At 40.5% G+C, this 25,689-nt stretch overlaps 1 protein-coding gene and 1 long non-coding RNA gene across 5 annotated transcripts in view; one reads left to right on the plus strand and one right to left on the minus strand.

Moving 5' to 3' along the window:
• LOC146444219 (uncharacterized) overlaps positions 1 to 8,443 on the plus strand; it is a 299,825-nt gene extending 291,382 nt beyond the window's left edge. For both annotated transcript variants that reach the window (XR_014849725.1, XR_014849722.1), the window contains one exon: positions 7,358 to 8,443. This is a non-coding gene — a long non-coding RNA (uncharacterized LOC146444219). The remainder of the gene's footprint in view (positions 1 to 7,357) is intronic.
• A 1,143-nt stretch (positions 8,444 to 9,586) lies between these two features.
• The window catches only part of PHEX (phosphate regulating endopeptidase X-linked), a 115,551-nt gene continuing 99,448 nt past the window's right edge, over positions 9,587 to 25,689 (minus strand). For 2 of the 3 annotated variants that reach the window (XM_085050591.1, XM_085050584.1), the window contains exons 17-22: positions 23,906 to 23,973; positions 22,745 to 22,875; positions 19,877 to 19,942; positions 19,664 to 19,768; positions 17,922 to 17,998; positions 9,587 to 14,676 (exon numbers count right to left, since the gene is read on the minus strand). In XM_085050591.1, coding sequence (XP_084906717.1) covers positions 14,574 to 14,676; positions 17,922 to 17,998; positions 19,664 to 19,768; positions 19,877 to 19,942; positions 22,745 to 22,875; positions 23,906 to 23,973 — 550 coding nt within the window. In that variant the 3' untranslated portion in view covers positions 9,587 to 14,573. The other variant, XM_085050598.1, reaches the window with a different exon arrangement.

A 25,689-nucleotide genomic window follows, 5' to 3' on the forward strand; every position in this document is an offset into this window, starting at 1 on the left:
TTCAAAATCATAGCTCTCCAAGTGGCAGCTCTAAAGATTTACTCCAATAAATAAGCCATCTTTTAAGGTTGTTTACTTTGTGGTTTTTTTCAGGCATTACTGTTTGTACAGGAGAACAGCTGAAAAAACCACCTGCCCTTTCTCAGAGGTGTTGTTTAGGTCTCAAGTTGAACTGTTTTCAAAGCCCTGGAGCACTGGATGTGGCATGTTAGTCTAGCTCTCTCTGGGAACAGTTATCAACTATGAAATGCTGATCTCTCTCACAGAAGATGCTCACATTTCTCACTTGTAATTTTATGTGAACAGCATTTAACATGCAAAGAGTCAGGATTTTCCATAAGGCTCTTAGCTTCACAGTCATCATTTTTGGCCCCTGCAGGAGTTCCTTCCTCCACCTCTTTCATGACTGGCTCACCATGTCAAACAAGTCCCAAAGTGCTCTTGTGTCTACACTTGCATCTCAAATGTCCTCAACATCCCCAAACCTAGATTGGCCATCCAAAACACAAAACAAGTGTTCTTATGGTGGTCTCTAATCCACCACCTTCTAGTTTCACACAGTGTTCCTACTGTAGGATTAACACTGCCAGAGAATCTCAGAGTATTTCAGGTTTGAAGAGAACTCTGGCAGTCTCCACACAAAGCAGGACCAGCTGGAGCAGCTTGCCTAGGTTGCCTGCAGTTGAGTTTGAGTGTTTCCTAGGATGGAGCCTCTCCAATCTCCTTCAGCATTTGTGCCAGTATTTGACCTTCCTCACAGTGAAGATTTTTTCCTGCCATTTTTTTACAGTTTTCCTTACCCCTGTTTCTGTCTGTTGCCTCTTTTCACTGCACCCTTATGAGCAGAGTTTTTCTTCTCTACACCCTCCCATTAAATAGCTGTGGATAGCAGTAAACTCTCCACTTTTCCTTGTCTTCTGCTGAAAAAAACCAGTTCCCATGGTCTTTATATCAAGTGCTCCAGCTGCACAAACATTTTGGGGATTGGAGGTGAACTTACTCCAGACAGTCCATATCTTTCTTGTAGTGGGGAGTCCAAAACTGGATACAGAACTTCCAATGCACCCTCACAGATGCCAAATACATGGGAATAGTAATTTCCTTGGACAATCTGGGTATGGTTTTGTTAAAATTGTGCAGGATGTGATTGGCTGCCTTTGCCACAGGGATACACTGCTCACTGACACTCAGCTGGTGACACCAAATTGATAGCTCCCACTTTGCAAGGTTGCCTGCTAATCACTTAGTCCCTGACCCAGATGTTGCAGGGATTCTCCTTTTCCAGGTGCAGAATTTTGCACTTCCCTTTACTGAACTTCTTGAGGATCATATCATTGCTTTGCTGCAGTCTAGCAAGATCTCTCTCTACACAACTTGGCATCAGCTGTGAGTAGTACACACAGTCCTATCATCCAGATAATTCAGAGACATAAAACAGTCTTGTCCCAAATATGAATCCCTGAAGACCATCACAGTGACCATCAACTAGATGCACATTGTACTATTGATTAAAATCCTTGACACAGTCTAGGCAATTATCCCTTCACCTTATTGCTTTTTGTCTGCTTAGCCAAACATATCTCACCAATGTGGCTATCAAGATTCTGTGGGAAACCACACTGAAAGCTTTGCTAAAGTCAAAATATCCAACATGCACCACTCTCTCCTCACTGTGAGTCATCTGTCTCATCACAGAAAGCAGTCAGATTCATCAGGCACAATATGCTGCTGGGAGCTCCATCAGGCTGTTTCCAGTCACCCTTTTGACATTCAAGCTCCAGGACAGGACCTCCAAGAGAACTCGCTCCATAAACTTTGTCATGCCCTTGCAAAGCTGCTGTAGAGCAGCCACATGGTGATGCTGGCCACTCCTCTGGTGCTCCTAGAGACATCCCATCTGGACCATCTGGCTTGTATTTGCCCAACTTGCTTGAGTGCTCCCTTACTCTGCCTTCCTCTCCTCTGGGATTGCTGCAGAGGAGACTGCAACCAGCCTCAAGAGCAGGAGAGTCTGAAGGCAGTCTTGCACAGCAAAAAAGGCAAAAAGGCATTGACTACCTCTGCCTTTTCCATGTCCTTTGTCCCTCAGTCTCTAGCTGTATTTAGCAGCAGCCTCACAGTTTCTTTAGTTTTCCTTTTTCAATTCTGTTACCAAAGCCCTTCTTGTTGTCCTTCACATCCTTTGCTAATTTAAACTCCAGCTGCTCTTCTGGTATCTCTCTGTTTCCTTATATTACAGTAAATTAGATAAATTCATCCCATTGGTAGTAAGAAAAACTCTGAGGAACAACTCACTGGAGCCATTCCCACAAGGGAACCAGCCAAATGCATCTAAATCTTTCAAAAGACTTGGAAGCAACAACCAGATGGAAAGGGACAATTTCCAGATGCCAACCCCCCATGGAAGATTTCAAACCCTCAAGGAAAGCAGCTCATAGAAAATTCATCTTATAAGAGACATCAGAGAAAGAAAAATCATTGTTCTCTTTTGTTACTGTTCAATTCAGATCCTTTCCCAAACTCTGACTCTTGCTCTATATTTTTAACTCCCAAGGCACACTAATTACCAATTGTATTTTAACATTCTGTCAGCACATTATATCTATTTTCACTTGGAAAACTTTTGGGGTTTTTTTCCCCTGGGGCATTAAGATAAGCACTTTATTAATTAAGCTGCCCAGAATTGAATTCAGATGATTGGGAGTGCTGCCACTTCTGTCAAGTATGAAACATCATTGTTCAGAAAGATGTAAGGCAGCTCCAAAAAAAAAAAAAATCCATGGTTGAACACATACTCAAGAGACAAAGCACTGTGTCCTTCAAATCCTTGCTCTCTAAGGACTTCCTAGGAGAATCTTGGTGCAAACAAAATTTTGGAAAACAGTAGGGGTGTCCTCTTAGTCTTCACAATGAAAGACTGCAATGTTTCCAACATGCAAATATAAAACCCTAGAAGGAGATGAAATGTGTTCTCAATCTTTTCTTTAAAGATTTTAGTTTGCTGCCAGGCATTAATTTTCATATTTCATCTGAACTGGCCTGCAGCTAATAGAGGGTTCAACACATTCACTGTCTTTGCTACAAGAAATTTGTGACATTTTCTCATTAAATATATCAGGTATAAAAACAGCAGAAAGAGAAAGCCATGACTATCAATGGAGGACTGGACTCTTGCCTTTTTCTGAAGTCACTTTTCAGACTGAGGTTGTCACTGTAGCGCTAAGAGTAGAATTCATATCAGCTATCTTGCCAAAATTATCTCCTCTTGCCTTTAATGGTAAATGTTTTCTCTCTTTTTCTTTTGAACTTTTTGCAATGATGCATAAGGAAAGTGTTCCAGTTTCGCTTCATTTTCCACAGAACTAAGCACACACCTAGTCACACATCTGCTGCTTGGTATATTAATGCCCAGAGCCATCCTGGCTCCTCCTTTAGTCCTTGCCTTCAGGCACATTTCTCTTTCCAAGGCAGGGATCTGAGGCAGCAGGTCTTCAGCTGTGTTACAACTTAAAATAGCAAATAGGACATTGCTTTGAAGTTGTCCATTTATACATCCCCTCTTGCACTGCTGTACATTGCCCCTATGAAATGCTCTTCTGGGATGATGTGACTATTGTCACCTTGATTTCCTACGTCATGCATGTTTTTCTAGCTCCTGAAGCCTCTTCCCACATCAGCCTGGGAATCACCTTTCTGTTTTTCATTTCATGTGGTATTTTGGCTGATGCCCTCTTGCATTTAAACATTCAAGAGCTCAATCACAGTTTCAGTTCTCTGCTTTACCACACGAATCATATTTCTATTACATCTGGACACAGAGAGCAGGGCTCTTCCAGATACTGCACTACTTAGTTATGGTTACTTAATTCCTGCAAGAATTATCTGGGAATTATTTTAAAATTCTCATATATGAAAGCCAGCTCTTTTCAGGAGTAAATGTTCCTTCTAAATTGTTGTATTTGTTGATGATATCCACCCTCTGCACCAGCAGAACCAAGCAAGTCTCAGGTACTCTTCACATGCCCTCTGAACTCCTGGGAAATTTAACTTTGATGAGGAGACATTCAGTGCTTCTGTTCTTTCTTTTGATGCCTCTCCCACTGCCCTCTTGACACCAAGGACATTCACTCAATCACCCCAAGAGAAGGACCTGTCACCTTCAATTCCACCTCATCTGTCTTTGTTTCCTGAGCTGTCACCTACTATAGCATGAGTCCAACAAATGGATCTTGAAATGCCTTAGAATGAAAGTTTTCCACAGCAGGCATCAAACCCACATCAGCCCATATGGAAGCCCATGTCTTCATGTGTGAAATCATCTCTCTCTGGCTAAAGCATTGCTTGGGCACTCATGGAGGCCACAGGGTCACTGCTCCCCTTCTCCCAGCCCTGTACCACATCCACGTCACCAGCAGTAGATGAAGCAGCACCAAAGCACCTAATTCCTGACCAGCCTCCAGGAGTGCCCAAGCTGTGCTGTGGAAAACTTAAAACCCCCAGTTTTAACCAGACACCAGTTCCTCCTGGTGATGCAGAAAGGTGGCCTTTTGCAGGAGTGCAACTCCACACTTCTTCCCTTAGCTGTGCCTGTACAGCTCAGCTCTAAAGATGGCACTGGAGGGTTGCTTTGCAGCAGTAAGTACAGAAGGAACAAGACAAGAACATCAGACCCTAAAATTTAGGGGAAGAATGCAGCAGAGCAGCTAATCCCACTTGAAAGGATGAGCCCATGTCCAATTACAGGTTTTTTTCCAATCCACTGGGAAAGCCATTATATTGATGGCAGTCAGATTGGTGCAGCCATGGCAATCTTGAAAGCATTTAGGATGTCTTTGATTAAATGATATAGTGGACAAAGACTGAAATTGCTTCTCTAGCAAAACTGTAGCATGGACAGTTTTTTAATTAAAATCAGGTAATATGACACTTTCACTCGTAAAATCACATGAAAGGGAGAAAACAAAAGCAAGTGATATAAGAAAGGGAAAACACCCCTTTGTTTTTTCTACTGACTGATTATCACCACACTGTTTTTAAAATCCCTTTGCTTCCCTGTGTAATCAGGTTGATTAAAATCCTCTGAAGAAATAAAACAGCTGCACAGACCTCCAAAATCACATTCTTCTCCACTGCATGTGCATTGTATTCTTTTCAACAGCTTCGTTTCTAAATTATTCTTTTCCCTTCATTGCCTCTGAAAGTCTATTACTGGATTTATTAAAACAAAGCTGAATAAGCATGCTGAATACAGCCACAGTGATTGCCTCAACACATGTTGTTCGTGCAAGGACTACTGTGCAAGCAGGCTTGAGCTGCCGGCTGTCACTGAACTGAGGCAGAACAAAGGAAAACCCAGCTGAAAGAATGAAACTCTTCACTAAAGGAAGGTTCCATATTTTGCCCTTCTATCATACACTGAAGAGCTAAAATAATTATTAAGCTGAAGTCAGACCATGACATTTTACTTCAAGCCAGGCTAGGAGGAGAAATGTTCCTCTATTGTCTCTAAAATGACCTGACACCTTTTCTCTGTCTAAGGCTGGTATGAGGCAGTGCTGCTGCCACATGCTGCTGGTGCAAGCTCTACCTTCCAGGGAATTGGCTCATCTGGGCTGGTTTGGGAAGAAGGCACACTGCTTGCTTCTCACTCCCACTTGGTGGTGATTTGCCTGGCTGTAGGAGGGAGCAGAATGAGGAGAGGCTGGTGAGCAGAGCACAGCTCACACAGGAACCTACCATGTGTACACAGCACTCACAGGGAGAGAGGGCAGAGCAGAACCCTGGCATGAACCCTGCATGAATGCATGGACCTGGCAGCTGGGGAGCTGCCACACCAGTCCTTCTGCCACTGTGGCAGTGCTTGTGCAAAGCAAGGCATGACCAGGGCTTAAACAGACCTCTCCGGGCCAAGTCCCATCCTCCTCCCCATTCCATTAGGCTTTTCACAGGAAGGCTTCCCTGAGGAGGCAGGAGGTTTAACTGAGCAGGGATATCCCTGACACTGTGAAGAGGTGCACTGTACCCACAGCCAAGTGGGAACTGGTGCTGGAGCACTGGTGACTCCCCAGGGAAGTGGTTGGGTCACCATCACTGGAGGTATTTACAAGATGTGTGGATGTAGCATTTAGGAGCATGGTGTAGTGGTGGACTTGGCAGTGTAGGTTAACCATCTTCTGCAGCCTGAATGATTCTATGATTCCTCTCTGGGCAGCATGGGTGTGCCCTGTTTCCTCCCAAGCCCTCCTTCTGTGCTGCACTCCCCAAAGGGCTGAGTTCTGCTCCTGGCTCAGCCCATCCAGCAGTTTGAGTTATCTCAAAACAAAAGGAAAGACACAGCTGCAGGCAGAGGCAGTTCTGCAGGGCTGTGACACTGCTGGAGCTTGCTCAAGCAAGATGCAAGTACTTTTATTACTGGCCTCAGTCAGCATGATGGTTTGAGTCTTCCCACCTTTTTGATTTGTCCAAGAAACGTACTTTAATTTCTTGGTCAGGACAATAGATTTCTGTGTTTTGTTAGGCAGTACCATTTAAATGCAAGGTACACAGGCAAGTACAGAGTTTCTTCTTGCTGAGCAGCTTCTTGTGCCTGTGGTGAGCCACCCATCTCCTCCCCAGCCACCCTGCAGCCTGACAGCACTGACCTTGCCAAGGGCACCGACAGCTTCCCCTCTCACTCCTGCAACACAAAACTTTTCTGCCTTATTGTGGAGACAAAGACTTTCAGGAGAGACAAAGAAACATATACAGAGACAAAAATATTTATGAACTCAGTGCCATCAATAAGCCTACACTTAGTTTGATAAAACATATCAAGTTTATTTTAATGATTAATAGAACCATATCTGGAAAGGGCAAGTTGAAAAAACTACTTTGCAATTCTGAAACAGTGATAAAGTAACTCTTGAAATCTTTGAAAATATGAAAATGGAGTATCTGCTAAACAAGAGCAAACAGAGTCAGTCCCATGCAAACGACTGAGGACAGGGCAGATTCTGAAAATACCAGAGGCTAGAAATTTCTTTCTTTTAGAAGAAAATGTGTGTCCTAAATAGTTTTAAATCAGCAAATTTTATGTGCTATTATCCAGATGGAGTAAAATGCTGGCCCCATAGACATTAATCACTCAATGAACTCACTAAGGTCAGTGTTTTAACCAAAGACTCAATTTTTAAAAAATAATTCATTTTTCTGACATTTTTATATACACTCACATAGCACAGACTTACAGACTTCCTGCCCTGTGCCCATATATGTAAAAAAAATCATTTTTAGCAGTACTTGTACTAATGCTTTGTAAAACCTTTTGCTGATTTACAACACTAACGAGTTTCTAATTTCTCTTTGTCATCCTATTCAGATGTTGCTCCATATTTTGCTCTCTTCCCTCCACTGCAAACCACCCAAGGCCCATTCTAGCAGAATGACATGAAAGCACTGTTGTCTGATGAAGAGCAGCTCTATTCCACAAAACACACAGATGTTTTTGAGATGCAGCAGCACTGCATTTTTTTGCAGCACATACCTATAAAAGCACCATTTTATTCATTTAAAATTCCATGATATGGAGAGTGGCTGATTCATATGATATGTGTGCTTCGGTGAAAATAGTAAAAAATATATATAAAATTAGAAACCAGAGATGGAATTGCAGCCACAGCATTTTGGGGTGCTCTAGACACCCAAAAGAAAGCAAATAGCCCCTCAAGCCCGAGGGCTAATTGGGGTAAACTTGGAGAAGACACAGCACTGTGATCCCCAGCAAAGGACTGACCTGTAACTTGTGCCCCAGGACGTTACAAAAGCAGGCAGGTCTCCTGCACTCACGTTTTTCTCCCAGCAGAAATAATCTGTCAAGTTGTAAACCATTCCCCTGACCCAGGTTGGCAACTTCATATCCTGCAATAGCTTTTTGTTTCTTATTGCATATCACGGCATAAATTCATATGTTTATGTTTCCCTAATTGTTCTGTTTGAGAATGTATTTTTTCCTGGTTTTACCTGAATACTCTCTTAATGTTGAAGAGGATGTGACATCATATTTTTTCACATTCTTGTACTTAAATATCTGCTACTTACATTTCGGAAGAGGACTATGCATTGTCATGTAAAGCAACCTAACTGGTCATTGCTCACAGCAGCACTGATGTGTAAATAAACTTTGTGGTAGAAAAAGTTTAAAATCCCTTTTGAATCCCTTCCCCAAGCTTTGTTAACCAATTTGGACAGTAGATATGGGTGTGACAAATTTTTTAGAGACATTTTTTAAAATGTGCATCTCAGTTCACAACCACAGTTAAAATACACACATGTGTGTATGTGTCTAACCTCATACATAAAAGTGTTTTAGTTCTGGTGCTTATGGATGATTAAAATTATATCATTATATCTCTTTCTTTGATCACCATTTAGTGTAACACATTATCTTGATTCACAGTAACTTCTAACTTTGATGTTATATTTAATAAAATATAATGCTGTGCTGGAGAATCCCTGGGGTATCTTTAATTTCTTTTCTTTTTTATTAATATATATTACACTTTAAATGGGATTAAATTGTCTGATTAGTGAAGCAGGCTCTCGCTGCAGCAGTTAAACCCTGAATTCCTCAGGGCGCTCTATAGACATTGTTAAAGCATCTTTCCAAGGTGCTGATAAACCCATGAGAATGAAGCAAAACTTTTCCCTTGTGCTGAGGCTGGTTTCACTCTCTGACCCCAACCTTTGCTTTGTTAATTCATCTTCCTGCACAGAAAACCTTTGTTTTTGCCCTTAGAAATGTTGTACTGCGGCACTGTGGAGTAGGTGGCAGAACTGATGCAGGTTTTTGAAGACACCCTGCCACCCCAACCCCAAACCAACGAGCTGTGTGGAGAGTTGTCTGCACAGAGCTATGATCTGCAAGGGGCTGCTCAGCACAGAGCATCATCCAAAAGATGCAGCAAGACCAACACCACCCATTGTCCCCACCAGCGGCAATTACTCCTTGATGCTCACAGGCTTGGTGACAGTGGGCCACTGCCACTGCATATGGCCACCCAGGCAGTGTCAGGACACTTGCTCAGGGCAGAGCCCATGCAATGGAGCGCTGCACCCAGAAAAGCCACGCTGATGATGGATAAGGCCTCAGCACAGTCCCTGTGCCCAGAAAGCCCTGGAACAAGTGCTTGGTCAAGCTCGTGAAGTCCTTTGTATCCTGAGCTGAACTTCAAACTCAGGCACAGCACAAGGACTGTCCTATCACAGACTCTTCTGGAAAATGCTTAAAAGCAATTGAAAAGCAAAGAGTGGGCCAAGGCAGGTGTGGATTTGGGGCAGAGGAGAAGAGTGAGGCTGACAGGCAGGCGGATCTTTTCTCACTCTTTCTTGTGCTCCAGTGACCTTCAGTTGAGACAGCTCTGCTGTCTGCTCTTTATGGCATCCAGCCCTCATCTACAATAGCTCATCAGATATTTATTTTAATTGCCTCCAGCAGGGTAATGAGGGCAAGTGGACCTTAATAAACTCTGGCTGAACATGCCTTCACAACTGTCTGAGAGAGGAGGTCTTCTTACGCTATCAAGTAGTAAAAGTAGTCTTGAGAACCTGGGACCACATCATTATGCTCTTTATTACATCTTATTAAGACTTTATATTATAGAAGTAATATTGTAGAGTTGCACAGTGCCAAGCCAAGCAGATTTTGCCATGTTGCAAGCATAGGAAAACTCTTCATCACTTTGGCTTTATTGGCTAACACAATTGTCTAAAACAGTCAATCAATGTACTATGCAAGGAAAAAAAATCAAATGTACAATAGACCGACCAGTAAATAAAAATCCAGATTAAAAAGACTTAAACATAAAAGACTTTTTAAACCACTATAATTCTGCCTCTTGAGTTGTCAGGCTTCTAACATTTTGCTGACAGATACATGTATATTATATATATGTATAAAACATTGTTATGAGATATACTTCCAAGTCTGTAATTGAATAATACTCAATGAAAAGTTATATGCAAACCCACCTGATTATTTTATAAATAATTCAACCAATTAGTGTCATGATAGTGTTCCTACCTAAAGAATAGTGAAGTCCCCCTGCACAGGGCATTAGGCAGAGTTTTATAACACAGTTGAATTTTTTGGTCCTTCAGTGTCCAGACCCAGTTTGGACATCATTAATGTACCTAAGCAGTTTACCCAGGTGAATAACACAGCTGCCTTTTCAGAGAGCTAAGTCTTCCACAATATGATCAGCAGAAATACTCACAGTGTACAAGCTGGTGTTTTAGCATTTCAGGCTTAATAAAAAAAAAGAAAGACTACACTAGACTAGAATAGAAGGTTTCCATATTTCTAGGACCTGAAGAAGGAGACATGGGACAGGAGGGAGGCTGTTTATGTCTACACAGTAGAAAAATATCTCTTCAAATTTACAAAGGCAAAAATGTTCCATTCAGAGTTGACCCTTCCCCTCCTGGTCACTGAAAAAGAATTAGATTACTAAGCCAAAAGGAAGAAACATTACACAATATTACTAAAAATTAAGCAAAATAACAATTTTAAAGCTCTGGGAAAAGAATATATATGTTGAAGGATTTGTTAGCATAGACATAATAACTGAACCTGAGAGCAATGCAGGAAGGCACTGCTGGCATAGACTAAGGAGGCACAACACAAAAACAAAGCACAGACAGGTGGTCTGATAAAACAGAGGCAATGGGAAGAGCCTTCACAAACCATCACTAATGTCTTGGCTGTCTTTGATGATAAAAGTTTTAAGAACTTGTTCAATTACCTTCTGCTTTGCTTTCCAAATGGTACCTAAGTAGCTTATCCGAAGTGAACTGTAAATTGCATGACCAGCTCTTTGGTTTGAGGTAAAAGCAGCAGATGAGGCAGGCCAGGGTCCTTGTGTGGACACAGGCAGGACCTGAACCCCAGACACTGAGAACCTGAGTCAACAGCAAGGATTTCCTGAACTAGGATACTACTGACGAACATGCCAGTCAGCAGCAAGGACTTCTGGCTTTCCTGGCAATGTGTGGGTGCCCTCTCAGCTGCCAAAATCAGGGAAAAATTCTGGTCATACCCTCTCTTCCTCTCTCCTGGTGCATTGCCCCCCAAACACCCAGCTCCCTCTATCGTCCCAGCCCAGAGCCTACCCCCTGCCTCCTGCATCCTAGTGAGGATGAGAGAGTTTGCAGTGGTTCCTGTTCCATTGGGAAAACACACACCACAGGTCAAAAATCCTTGGTATTAAACATGAAAGACCTGAGCCCAGCAAGGAGCAGGAAGAGTGACATTTAAGGCAATCATCAGACATTTTAGAAAAAATTGCTATCCAGAACAGAGAAACAACTTAATGAATCACAAAATGACAGAGTCTGTCCCACTGGAGAACAGCCACGAGAGAGGAGTTTTTGCAAATGCATCTCTGATTTGAGAGATGAAATTAGAAAACCCAACATCAACTGTTGTGAAACCGCCTTTGCATAGTCAAGTAATTTAGAAAATTCAGATTAGTGCATGAGTGATGTTGTGACTTTTTTGAGGACAACATCCATCTTGGTACTACCTTTAATGGGGCCAGATGTCAACCTTGAACTTTGTGCCGTTGATCCAAAGCAGCCAACATCAAGTCATGTCAGCGCTCATATGAGCACAGAAATGAAGCCAGTACAGAACTCAATTTGCTAAGGAACTTTCCCATTAGCAGACAAAAAGTATCCCTTTGCTGAAACCCCATACCTGCTTGTTTGAGGAAAAGCTCTGTGAAAATACTGCCATCACAATTTATGTGAAAAATACCTCCAGGAAAAATATTTAATAGTGGCAATTCAAATGATAAACTGCAATCCATGGAACTCAGGAACAGAGTTGGCATGAAGGAAGGAAAAATGCTTTCCTCTTAAGAAAACTTTGACTTTTGCAAGGAAAAATTGATAAAAGAATATTCTGGTCCCAAATCACAGTATTTTGTTTCTAAAATGTGCCAACAGAGCCTTGAGGTCAGGAGTGTCTGCTTCCTTAACTCTGGAAGGTAGTTTGAGATCCTGTCTTTGTCCCTAAACTATGCTTCCATTATGTCCCACTTCATTCTAAAGATACATAGGAAAATAACCCAATTTGCTTCAGTTATTTAGCTTCAGCAAACCTTCCTCCACCATGACTGTTGGATAATCACAGAATCATAGAATTATTTGGGTTGTAAGGAGCCTTAAAATTCATCTAATTCCAATCTCCTGCCATGGGCAGGGACACCTCCTGCACTTCCACCAGGTTGCTCATAGCCTTGAACATTTCCAGGGATGAGACATCCACAACTTCTCTAAGCAACCCGTTCCAGTGCCTCAGCACCCTCACAGTAAAGAACTTCCTCCTAGTATCTAATCCAAAACAATTCTCAGTTTGAAACCATTCCCCCTTGTCCTGTCACTACATGCCCTTGTAATAAGTCCTTCTCCATCTTTCTTGTAGGCTTCCTTCAGGTACCAAAGGCTGAAATTAAGTCACACCAAAGCCTTCACTTCTCCAGGCTGACCAATCCCAATTCTCTCAACCTTTCTTCATAGGAGAAGTGCTCCATCCCTCTGATCATCTTGCTGGTCTCCACTCCCTTCCCTGGCCCTGCTGCCCATGGTGCTTTGGATGCAGCCCAGGACACAGTTGGTTTTCTGGGCTGCAAATGCCCATTGCTGGGTCATGTGCAGCCTTTCATCCACCAGTGCCCCCAGGTCTTTCTGGGCAGGGCTACTCTTGATCTGTTCATCCCTAGCCTTTGTTGATATCAGGAATTGCCCTGACCTGGGTGCAGCACCTTGCACTTGTTGTTGTTAAACCTCATGAGGTTCTCATGGGCCACTTCTCAAGCTTGCCCAGGTCCCCTGGCATGCCATCCCATCCTGCAGGTGTGGCAACCATACCTCTCAGCTTGGTGTTGTCTGCAAACTTGCTGAGGGTGTGCTCAATCCCTTTGTCTATGTCATTAATGAAGATATTAAATAACTGGTCCCAGTACAGATCCCTGAGGGGCATCACTTGTCACTGATGTCCACTGGGACTCTGAGCCATTGGCCACCAACCTCTGGATGTGACCATCCAATCAAGTCCTTATCCAACAATATTTGACCAATCCTTGTAAAAAAAGTTTATCTTACGCTTCTAATCTGATAAAATAAAATTTAAGCATGTAAAGAAATTATATTTTGTGTATATATACATACAAAAGTATATACACAGAGAGACCAATAGGGATTTGCAGTAATTAAATGTCTAAAGAAATTCTTTTTGAAATAATTCCACCATGTAAAAATGAAATAATGCACAAGGTATAAATATATACCACTTATATAGGTACCTTTCTGTTAGGAAAAAAAGAGTTGTGTGTGCCTCCTACCCCGACCCAACCCCCCAGTAAGAGATATGTGTTAAAGTATTTCTGCTGCAATAAAATATCTTTTCATTAATATTCTTAAAAATCAAATAGAAAACTCAGGTGGCCAGTATTTTTACTGTATTTATAAGTCCTCTACTCCTAAATTGCTCCTTTTATCCAGATAGGTCAAATGATGCTGGTACTCTGATTTCCTGTCACATACTCTTCCCTTAAAATCACAAGTCATCCTGCCCCATCCAGAACATGAGGGCAAACACACACCCTACTTACAATGCCCTATAAGACCCAGACACTATGAAATCCATCATTTAAAACTGGTATAGTATTTCTGGCTTAAAATAATAAATGTAGATGAAGATATCTTCAGCACAAGGTAAAAAACATCCCCAGGGAAAAAACTGCCTACAATGTAAACCAGAATAAATGCTGCAATATTTATGAGTATTGTGGTGCTGGGAATCCCCTCTGAGAGCCTCTGATTTTCACCATACATTGATTTTTATCATAAGCTGTTCTAAAATTAGAAGAGGCCATGATCTGACAAGTATCCTTTATGTTTTAGTCCTAGCAGATGGATACCATGAGGTACTTTCCCAGCTTGAAACTGTTCCAAAACCTGAGGCACTAATCTGACATATTAAACTGAATTTATATAAAGTCTTGTGTCTTTACATCATGCAACATCATTTATGGCATGCTGGGCTGTGACAGCTTAAGTTATGAAAATGCAGTATCACGCAGCAGATCAGAGCTGGCTTTATAGCAGATCTCATGAATTTCTTCATCCAGAAAGAATAAATTTTGTGTGGGAGCATTCTGCATAGAACCCCTGCAGAGCAATAGATTAAAACTGGATTTTAGCATTTACCTCTCGCTCAACTATAAATCAGGAATTGGAATTGATAATGGCAGTTATCCATCAACAGCAATGCAACTGCAGATGAGCTGGAGTAGTTTTATGGTTAAAAGGAGTTACTTTTTATTATTATTTTTTAGGAAAAGCTCTTCTATTTGGAATGTTTCTAGGCTCTAAATAGGGAGTGATTAGATCCATGCAGATCATCAGCATGGACGAGGAAGATGCATTTGAAGTAACACCTCTCCAGATTTCAGACCGTTATTCTGAAACTCTAGCAGTGGGCTTGAGCAGTTCACATTGCAGACTCCTCCTGACAGAAGAGCTGGAAGGGACAGCTACCACAGCCGGCAGGATTCTGCCCCGCGGTTCATCGTCGTGTTCGCGGGGCAATTGAAAGCCTTGCGGAACTCTTCGAAGTTGCTCATGGCTCCGATTACTCTGCAAAGAGAAAAGGGATGGACATGCAGGTTGCCTTCTGTCAAACACTGTAGGTCTGCAAGCGTTTCAGTGTTTTCACTTCAGGCTGAATTTTCAGGCTTTCATATAATTTTTCCACAAATAAAACCAAAAGGTTCAAGAGAAGGGCTCCCCGTTAAAGTTAATATTAAGAGAAAATCTTATTTTGTTTCATGCTTTGAGAAGCATCTTGCTTTGCTAGAAACTCGATGAAAAACAAATGTGTTTTGTGCTAGTATGTCCTTTAGAACAATTTTCTAGTGTGACCCTTGGCAGCAGAGGTGGAAGATCAGCAGTAGCCTTGCACAGTGGAATCCTTCTTCCAGCCCTGCCAGACTGCAGTGCAGCAGGCAGGAGGATGGAAGCACACACTGAGGTTGTGCTGGACATGGTTTCATGTGGCTCCAGAGTCTCAGATTCTTGTAACAACATGCTCTGCTCACCCATGCAAACACACACACATACACACACACACACACACACAAACACTTGCTGGACCCCTGGGACTTTGCAGTCTGAGGGGGCAATTAAACCTTCTTGTTGGGCAGCTCAGCCTTACACCTGGGAGCATCGCAATTCCTCTAATATTTTGGAAATGTATTTTCTGAGCCTTCTACCCTGACCAGTTCCCACGCCCCCTTCCTTCTACCACAGGTGGTGTGACACAGAAAGAGCAGCACATCCCTGCCTGACACAAGCTGGATGAAGTGTCTACATTCCAGATTGGCACCTTCAGGCATAGGGGAAGAGCTGGCTCTTTGCATGCAGCCATCCTTGGCTCCTGCTTTCTCATCTGCATTATTTAATGCAGTCATAAACTATTATTTTACCTTTTCTAGATTGCAATTGTGTTGTTTGCTGCTTTTTTTATGCTTTTAATCATCTTGGAATTTACTAACCTGAAACTTGCAATGGTGTTAAAGAGTTTCCTGAGTTAAGAGCAGAAAAGTATCTACTGTGATATTAATTGCATACCTTTCCTTTGTTGTGCAGTGAGGAGGCATTTTTTTATATTGCAGACAATCAGTTTCTCAGTGTAGCCCAGCATGGTAGAAAACATTCTTATTACATTGATTAGACTTTCTGTGAGTAAGAAAATTTGCAGTCATCTGGCACAAAAATGTCTAAAGGTCAGTTTTGTAGGGAGGATTATCAAATGAGGTTAGGCTTCAAATAAGATATACAGCTTTACTGTAAAAACATTGCAGATACATATTCAGGGACTGGAACAGCAAGAGCTGGTCATGCAGAACTGCTGCTGATGTTGGTGGGAGTTCTGCCTGCCATGACAGGGATTTCAATCTGAAATTGGCGTTCAAAAATAGCAAAGACACATGCTAATACTGAAAATCTGCCAATTAAATAAACCCAGAATTTATCCAGTGAAAAAATCTTTATGTGTGCATGCATGCCACTTTTCTACCCATGGCTTGATATCACCACACATTAACTCAAATCAGAGTGGGCTGTCTGGTTTTCTTCCCACTGAATTATAGTAGAGACACCTTTACCTGAGCAGGTCACCCTAGCCTCCCTTGGTAATCAATAGAAAGATGTACTTGCAGAGTCTAAGTAATTTAAATTTATTACCTGCTGAAAGATTATTTATATATATGTATTTACTTCTAAAATGCCATTTCCTTTTTGACTGTGAAGAGAACCTGGTGTGAATAGTTCAGATGCATACACCTATGCTTAAGATATGTATTGCTCATTTCTATAATTTTTATTGTTACCTTTTATAATTAGTTTTAAAAGGGCTGTTTGAGCTTTTTGGACAGAAAGAGCTGTCAGTGTTGGAGGTGGCTGTATTGCAGTTATGCTCATAATGGTCTTGGGACATAAATGAAACCAAGCTGGGAGAAATAGGTAAGATAATTTGTTAGCCCAGGTGATATGATTTGCAAGAGGAGACAAGCACCAGTGCTTATCTGCAGTTCTGAAACAGAAGCCAGTTCTCAGTTTCTCACTCAAAATCTAAGAAAAAGTTTTGTCTATATTTTCTAGATCTCCAATTAATCTAAACTTCTCTGAAATTTTCTCTCATATCTTGATGCCTTCAGGAGTTTTCCTAATGAATACTCTATCCCTAGAGTTCCCTGTATATTTTGTGATTTGCACCATCTCATGGGAAGGTAACTATGTAATGATTCAGAATATAAATATACCTATAGGTAAATAAACCTGAGGACTTTAAAAGACAACAGATGGTTATTTTACCAAAATCTTAACAAGAGTAGGAATTATGAGAAGAATATCTCTGTAGGCTGAAGGTCAGCCTGATAGTCCTGTCTTCATTACCACGATGTATTTTCAATTGTTGAAAGCCACACACATTTGCATACTGCACTACTTTTACTCTCACTAGCTGGTATAACACTCTTTTAGTCAACAGGAAGTGGTAGGATTCTCTAGAAGGCAACTAATCCACTGTATTGTATGAATCAGCTTGTGGAGTTAACATCCCTTGTCCAAATAAAGAGGTAATTTAGAATTTCACTGGGGCAAACATGCAATTCTTAGTTGAGTAAATGCAACCAGAGTGAATCCCAACAAAACCAACTTGTTTTTGGTGAAGAAGCAGAAAAACAAACTCTGGCTTCCTAATTCTTATGAGTCTCTAAAACCTCCCCCATCTGATGGGGGCAGTTCATGAGGGTCTGTGGTTAGGGGAGCCTGTAGAAAGCCTTTTGGCAAAGACAGACTCCCTCTGTTATGGCTGGACTATCACAGCTCCTTCAAACAAAGTGTCATTTGATGGCCAGCAGAAGAATTTGGTCTTGAACTGAACTTGAAGGGCACGTTTTGCTTTGCATTTTCAATGTCATTCAAGGTAGTGACTTAGAAGCTTTTAATGAACTCAGACAGATTAAATCAAGGACCCTCCTAATATTCACCATTTTCTAAACTAGAATTGCTTAGGGAAAGAAAGTGATAGATGAGGCATTTTAGGTACTCAGACCATGATTACAGGACATCACAGGGATCAGAGTGTGTTCTGGTTCAAATGCTTTTGAAGGTAGATGCAAGCTCCTCAATTTTACAGAAGAGCATTTGTAATAGTGAAAGATGAGCTAATAAGACCTGTTCAATTCCAATCTAAACAAAGAGCACAGTCCAATTTTGTGTTTGCTCTTAACCCCCTCTTGAAATGCTAAATTTCTGCACTTCTCTTCTGCAGTGATTGATTCTGTATGTACACCAAGGAAATACCTTATTTGCACTACCTGAACTGAGGAGGGCTGTGAGCTCCAGTATATATTTGTTCCCTCGCAGATTCTGGTCTAAAGGAGTTGCATCTTACCTAATGAAAAATAAAAAAACAGAAACAGGCACATTATCTGGGATGACTTTGTAAGTAAAGCAAAATGTAATGTCACTGTTCTTAAGATGCCTATTACTTATAGAACGCTTAAAATGGAATGACACTATAAATTCCTACTTTGTTTCACCTTTGCCAATCTGCAGTTTTCTCTTAGTACATTCTCTTGGTTTTCAAATCCCCTAATGGATCCAGTCTCCACCCACTGTTTTTCTCTACCCACTCTTTCCCATCATCTAATCACAGCCACTTTACTTGTTCTTTTTTTGAAGTTCTCTGTAATAGTAGCTTGTCTTTCAGCCTGTGCTGCAGCATCTCACACCTTAATAATTACCAAACACACTTCTTGGCCTCAAAGCTATGTAATGTGTATAAAAGGTACACTTAATGATAGTTATCATCTCTAGAACTGCAGCTATACTACCTGACATATTTATTCCATTTTGCAATGTTAATTTCTTTTGAAATTACACATTTTCTACATTTCCATCAGTGGTATCCCCAATTCCTGTTCCTGATCAGATATTTAACCCAACCATTACTGACCACAAAACAGGGTAGATAGAATATTTGCACAACTGAATAATCCCTCTTAAGCTGTATCCATTGCACGAAAAATCTCCTTTAAACTGCCCCTACCTTACCTGAGTTTCTACATTAAAAATGTTCCTATAAATGTTCCTATCAACAAAATCCTATAAGCCAGGTAGCTCATAGAATTTCAGTGGACTTCAGTGCAATTTTGTCTGGCTGAACACAGCTCTGACAGTTTAAATAGGTCTGTTGAGTGTCTTGAGCTCTGTGGATATAGGCTGAGCTCAAAGGTACCTTGCATACACTACTCTCACTGTGCATGTGCCTTCCCTGTGAGGGACCACTGGATTCCTGCAGTGGTCCTGTAAGACCCCCAGAGATTCCCTATAGCTTCAAAATTTTCTTGGAGAAAAACTGACACGAGGCAAAATTTAATTCAGCACTGGGTGCTGTTTTTTTCAGTTTGGGATGATTAATTCCTTCAGCTGGTGGCAAAGCTTTATAGCCCAAATTTTACTTCTCATGTAGGGAGTTTGTCCAAATTTGTTTAATCAAATAAATAATTTCTGATCCTCTCCCTTGCTCTATGTTTTTCTTAAGAACTCACATCCTTCATCAAAGTTTTGTTACAACATATTTAGTGTATGGATGGGAAATAATAAACTAAGACTTCTTCACAGCAGCTTAGTTTCCTTGAACAACATACGCAGTAACAAATGGTGCTGGTACATTTGTAACAGTTTGTGGTGGAAGCAGTCAGAAACTGCTGTGTATTGCAAGCACCTGGAATCTGGGAAGTTAAAGCTGAAGGAGTCTGAGGAGTCAACACATGCAGAAAGATCCTTTTGGTGGAGAGAAGTAGAAAGAAGAAAGACAGTTGCTGTGACAACATTGTGCAAAACCAAGAATAATTTCAGCCACTCTGGAATCATGGATAGGTGAGGACAAAGAGGGAATGAAAAAGTAACAATAGTCATGGAAGAAGTCTCTGCTTATACTCTCAAAGGTCTGTGTTTGGGTGATGCAGATTGTTGAAACAAAGCAGGCTCATCTCTGCACTGCACATCGTTCAGGTTAACAGATGGGGATTTGAAACACATTTGTACTACTCACATGGGCATAACTCAGAAAGAAAAGCTGGTTGTGTGTGAACGCAAGGCCTGGCAGCAAAGGCTCTTCTTCTCCTCCCCTCTTTTCTGTAATCCATTTCCTGTATGCCTGATAAGAAAGAGATACTAAGTGCCTTTCAGCAACATGAAGATAACCACAGCTTTTTTTGGGTTTTTTTTCATAATATTATGTTTTAGATATTTTCTATCTACTTACCCTGAAAGCTTCTCTCAAACCTCCATTATCTGCAATGTTTTCTGCCAAAGTTCTCTTCCCTTTCACCTTGGCAGAATGAAAGAACATCAGTCATTTGACCCATTTCTGAATCGAGCAACTTCAAAAAGAGGGGAAAAAGTAAAACAAGGCAAGAACAACCTCCGTTATTTTCAAGCAACTTTGGTTAAGAAAACTGGGTTTCAATGTGAAAACTGTCAGTAAACAATTTTCTGTGATGAGTTATCCTGGCTCTTTTCCTAGGTGTCTGTAACACAAAATATAGTAGATAGAATGCACTGAAGAATCCAGTCCCTGACCTTTGAGCTCAGTCTCTGTAATTTTCCCCTAAGGATTGTTTATGTCTGGTTACATGTGAGATCCAGTAGCCTCTTTCTTAAACTTTTATCTAAAAGGTTATATTTATTTCTCTACATAACTCTTAATATACTACTCATATGCTAAAATAACTTCTGTCATAACATAAATAAGTGTAATTAAAAATAATTGTCAGAGACAGAATCAAAATTGATGGTGTATTCAGTGCTCTAAAAATATCTGCAAAGGAGATTCCTGTTGCTTCTCCTGGGTATTGATTCCAAGAGCAGGAGCAATAGCAACAAGAATATATTGTGGGAAACAACACTATATAAACTTTGTGAGGATACTGGTCTCCTGGCATTACCAAGTGCAATATCATAACAAAGAAATCCTAATTTCTGCTGGAGTAGCATTATCTCTGCTCACCCAGCCTACTAAGGTCTCTGTGTATTTGTAATTAAGCAGTTTCTCCTGTGCCTCAAATAAGCAAGATAATTGAGCACAGTTTTGAGCAGGGCTCTGAAGGTCAATGCTGGCTGCAGCCTTCCTCTCTCCTGTGCCACAGGGATCATGGAGTGGGGTTGGCATAAGGACTCACCTTAGTTTCAGGATGGCAAAAGAGGGGAAAATGGAGAAGAAGAGGTAAAAAGACTAGGTACCTAGTCCAACACTTGGTACAGATGAGCACCCAGATTGGACTCAGGACTACCTGCTTGAGGCCTTTGGGTACAATGTTACAGCAAAAATGGGAGCCGCAGAGGCAAGTGCAAACCTTCCCTGTCAGCTCTCCCCTGCCCTCAGGAGGCTGGAGATGGAGGTGAGAGAGAAGCTTTTAGGAGAAAAGGTGCTGGCACACCAGGGAATGGACACACACACCAGCTGCCTATTTCCCTGGCACTCCTACTCACACATTTTCCTTGCAGTGAGCTTGTGAAGGAGACTGATTTAGAGCATAAGATGAGACTAACCTAACAGTGGCACAGGGCCACAGGTCATCTAAAAAGTTGAAGAAGTCTTTCTGTTGATCTCAGGCAGCTCTGGATCAGGTATTTGAGACTACTTTGCACAGACAGTTTGTGGCAGGGCTCAGGGACCATGATAAGCCCTCTATTTGATGAGATGACTTTATGTGATTATGGCACTCTGAAGCTATTTCTAAATCCACTTTTTCTTTCATTAGGCTTCTTTTCTGGAGACATTTTTATTGTACACCAGATGAGAAGGAAGAAGAATAAATAGGTTTCTTCATCCATGAAAAATATTCATACAAGGGGAAAAAACCTGCAGAATATTGATGTAAATGACAGGCAAAAATGGTAATAAAAGAAAGGTCTTTGCTTGCATAGGTCTTCATACAAAAGCCATAAAATATGGCAAAAAATTGGGAAATTCTTCTGTCATCTAAAAAGTTCTTTTGGTTGTCCTGTGGAAATAGAAAGAATGGGATGACAAGGCTGTGGGTAGCAGGATCTCTCTAGTAAGCCCCTCCACGGACTTCAAAGGCAGGAGCTACACTGGAGAGGAAACTCAGACCCACCTCATCTCAACAGACAGTGCAACAGGTAAAGGAGATGGCCAAACCAATGGCAGAGGTATGGGAAGGGCATAGCCACATCCTTGGGGAAGGTTTTGATGATCTTCTTTGAGTGGCATTTTTGTAATGACAGTTTTTGTACTACAAATATGCAGGAATGAGCCTGAGAATTTTTATTTGTAAATTAGCTTATTATGAAGTATTTCAAGTCTGAGTTGCTGGACTTCAGACTGGAGCACAATATGGCTTTGTTATCTCTGAGACCAGCACAAGCAAACCTGGGAAAAGTGGTAGAATTATTGATAAGCATTTCATGTGACCTCTTTATTCTTAACAGGCAAAGACTTAATGGTGTTTCTAAAATGAATGCAGAGGTGACAGAATTGAGTGGGGACTGGAGTGTGTGTTTTATCCTGAAACTTTCCTTCTCATTCCCTCGCACTTTCTTTCTCAGTCCTTTTCTAGGAGCTACTGCTGTCATATTCCCTTGATTAAACATACAAATGGGGTCTGTGTGCACACATGGAAGAAATAGCAAGAGTTGAATCTGAAATAAAGTAGGGCCTATGCATCCATTTTATAGCTGCAATAAATAACAGGCAGAATTGTTAAAGGAATCTATAAAACATGCTATTATATTCTTCCTAAAAGAGTGACTGCTCAGTTTTCATTACAGACCTCATCTCCAGAAGACATTTAACATGCCTACAATAATTTGACCAGCCCTGCTGAGTGGCTTCATCTTCTTCCTCTGATTCCAAAATGATGTGATGGGGAGAAATGGTTTAACCCTGTCATCAGAGTGTGGGTAGTGGTATTTGACTGGACTAATCAAACCTGACAGACAATTTTTAACACAATTATTCAGCTCAAAAAATCATTTGTTGTGAGAAATGAAGTTGGTAGCCTAATATCCCAATACATTGGGATTTATAAAAAGAGAATTAAAAAAAAAAAGGCACAACAACCCAAACTCCTCATGTACCGCTGTTTTCAGTTACTGGTGGTTTACGTACATGTAAGCCAGCTTGCTTCCAGTAGTAATTGTTGTATTGATTAATCATGCATTTTGTTTTCTCTTTAAATTTTTCTTCAGAGGCAGTTGTCCACCAAGGGTCTAAATTTCCATTTTTGTCATATTTCCGACCTCAAAAGGAAAGAAAGAAAACAAATGTTTTTTTCAGGAGAAAACTTTGCCGGTTTAGGAATATATCACCTGCACAGAAATGAGAGGTAAAAGTTCTAATGTAAATGTGTGTACAAAATGGATAGAATCATTGAGCAAAACCTTGATCCCCACTCAAATCATCAGTGAAAAGCTGACATTCTATTTATTCTCATAATTTCCATTTGCAGAAAAAGATAGTAATGACTAATGAGTTCTATAGTGTGTTTTATAATTACATGGTGTAAGAGGCATTTAGCTTTCTTGGAAGTTTAATTGTATTTGTCATCCTCAGACCATATTTCTTTGATTCTGAAAATGTGATGATAACTAGTTTATTATTAATTCTACACTTGATCAGGAAACCAATCCATTTCATGTAAAATTCTAAAGTTTCCATTTTTTATTTTGGAGCAAAACCTGAACAGGAATCCTATTTTTAAAAGCACTTTACTGAGACAGCCAAACCTAGGTAGTGGTAATGTCCCATTCCACCCAGTTTGTCAGGACAGTTGGATTGACATTCTCTGACCATTCTTCTTTTTCCCCCTCTCTTTTTTTTTAACCCAATTTTAATATTTTGCAACACCTTTTCTGCACCACTCTTGTTTCAGTATTGTATTTTAAAACTTTAGTAATTATTTTTTGAAAAATGTCAAACCTGAAATGAAAAGTTTTCTCAGAAGTAATTTTTATCAATCAGAAATTATCCCCTCTGCCCTTCCCACTCCCCCTTGTTAGGACTTTCAGAATCTGTTGCTGATTTAGTTTTCATTCAAGAAAAACAAAAAGAATCAAACTTGTCCTATTTCCTACCAAATAAAATCCAATTCAGACAAGCAAGATTCCATGTAAATAAATCTGATAAATACAAGTCTATGATTTTTTCCTGCAACTCACCCCCATTAAAAAAAACCAAAAAAGTAAAAATGCTAAAGCATGTACAAGTCAGCTTTTTAATCTGTCAACCTTGTAAATAAAAAAAATTATCAATATGCAGTCAAATACTCACCATTGCTATCAAATCCATGAGTAAACTCATGGCCAACAATCACTCCTATGGCACCATAACTTAATGACCTGTAACACAAAGAAGAAGTTTCCTCAGAAAGTGTTCACAGTCATGAACATTAAAGGGTAAAAGCCCTCAGGAAAGATCATTGTTGATTTTAAAAGGGGGTGAGGAGGCAGGGGAATATGGGTCTAGAAATCACACCTACACAATCTTGACTTAAAAATGTTGAAAGTCCTAATGCTAAATCTTGGTTTAAAAGAAACATTTAATCTAAAACTTTGAAAGCATTGAGATGGTTCACTCTTCCAACCAAATCCCTTATCAGCATCATATGAGTTCCAAATGTCTCCTTCAGCTGACTGCATTGTGTATATTTTGACTGGGAACAGGACAAAAGTATAGGTGTAACTATTCTGAAACAAAGACTATATTTTATAAAGCATTAACAGGTCTCCATTCAGTTTTAAAAAGGTCATATAATGTCGTTGCACCTGCTCTGGAATAGGGTATGATACACAGTCGGATCTAATGCACCTGGGAAACAGAGTAAAAAGAAATATTTTTTTATTCCTGCTTGGCAATTAATTATATCTTATTTATTATATCCCAATAAACATGCTTTTGGGAGAAATAGGGATAAAAGAGGAAAAGGCTCAGGGCTTTATGCAGTGGATATCACGGAAGTAGGTGATCTAGTCAATGCATCTTTCATTTGTTCACTTGGCTTTTGTGATATTAATTATTTCAGTTATTGAGATGTTATATTTCAAAGTAGCTTATAGCATTCCTAACACATTGTATTGAAATAGAAGAAAGGCAGAGGGTTTGGAAATAACATGTTATTATTGGACCTAATGATCCATAGTGCACTAATTGCTCATCTCAGTCATGCCCAAAAAGTATTATATCATTTAATTCCCTCTGCTCCCATTAAAATCCTTCACTTTGTTTTTTCTTTCCTGAAAAGTACTTTGCATGTGTTAAAATCTTCCCTACTGTTTTTTAGCTCAAGTACTATTACAAACCTTCTCGAAAAAATGCAGGTTAAAATTATACGTTTCAGCAATGGAAATATCATCCTTTTGTGTGACAAATTTGTAATCTTGTGTAGCACACAGTGATAATTACCCATAATAAATGCACTATGTAAGACTTGTTTTCCACATCTGAAGTAAAGGGGTTATCCAGGGTCTTTTGCAGCTGGAGTAGTGTGAAAACAATGGCGCAAAGCATGTAAAGAGATTGAGAAGAACCAAGCCCTATTACTAAAAGTATCTTATTTTTCCTCTGAGGTTCTTTGTCACCATGAGTGGCAGGGACAAAGAACAGCCTGGTGTTCTGGACCCTTACAGCTTTCCTTAGCTCCAAAAGATGGGGTGAAGTTTGCAGTGAATTTTGGCCTATGAATCTATGAACCCCCCTCAGCATTTTATCTAGCTCAACAACATTTTTTGCCAGCAATTTTCCCAGCTCTGTTCATGCTTTTCACTTCTGGGCACAGTTGGACAGAGATGGAAGGGATTAGGTGCAGCCCAGCTGATAGTATATTAAACTGGAACTTTCTGGGACTGGGGAGGCTCAGAGAATTGTAGGGAAACTATGAGGTCAGGTAGTTTGAAGTCTCTGTTTCAATATATCTGGCACTGAAGGCTCATAACTGTGAATGATGACATTTGAATGTTATTTTATTTCATGTGCTGAGATGTAAAAGTGATAACTAAGCTCCCCTTTATGCAAATAGATGTAACCAGTTTTGGTGGTTATGCTGGAACTGGACACTA

This window comes from Lichenostomus cassidix, chromosome 1 (genome assembly GCF_008360975.1).
Source record: "Lichenostomus cassidix isolate B80296 chromosome 1, HeHo_3.0, whole genome shotgun sequence".
Classification (NCBI taxonomy): domain Eukaryota; kingdom Metazoa; phylum Chordata; class Aves; order Passeriformes; family Meliphagidae; genus Lichenostomus; species Lichenostomus cassidix.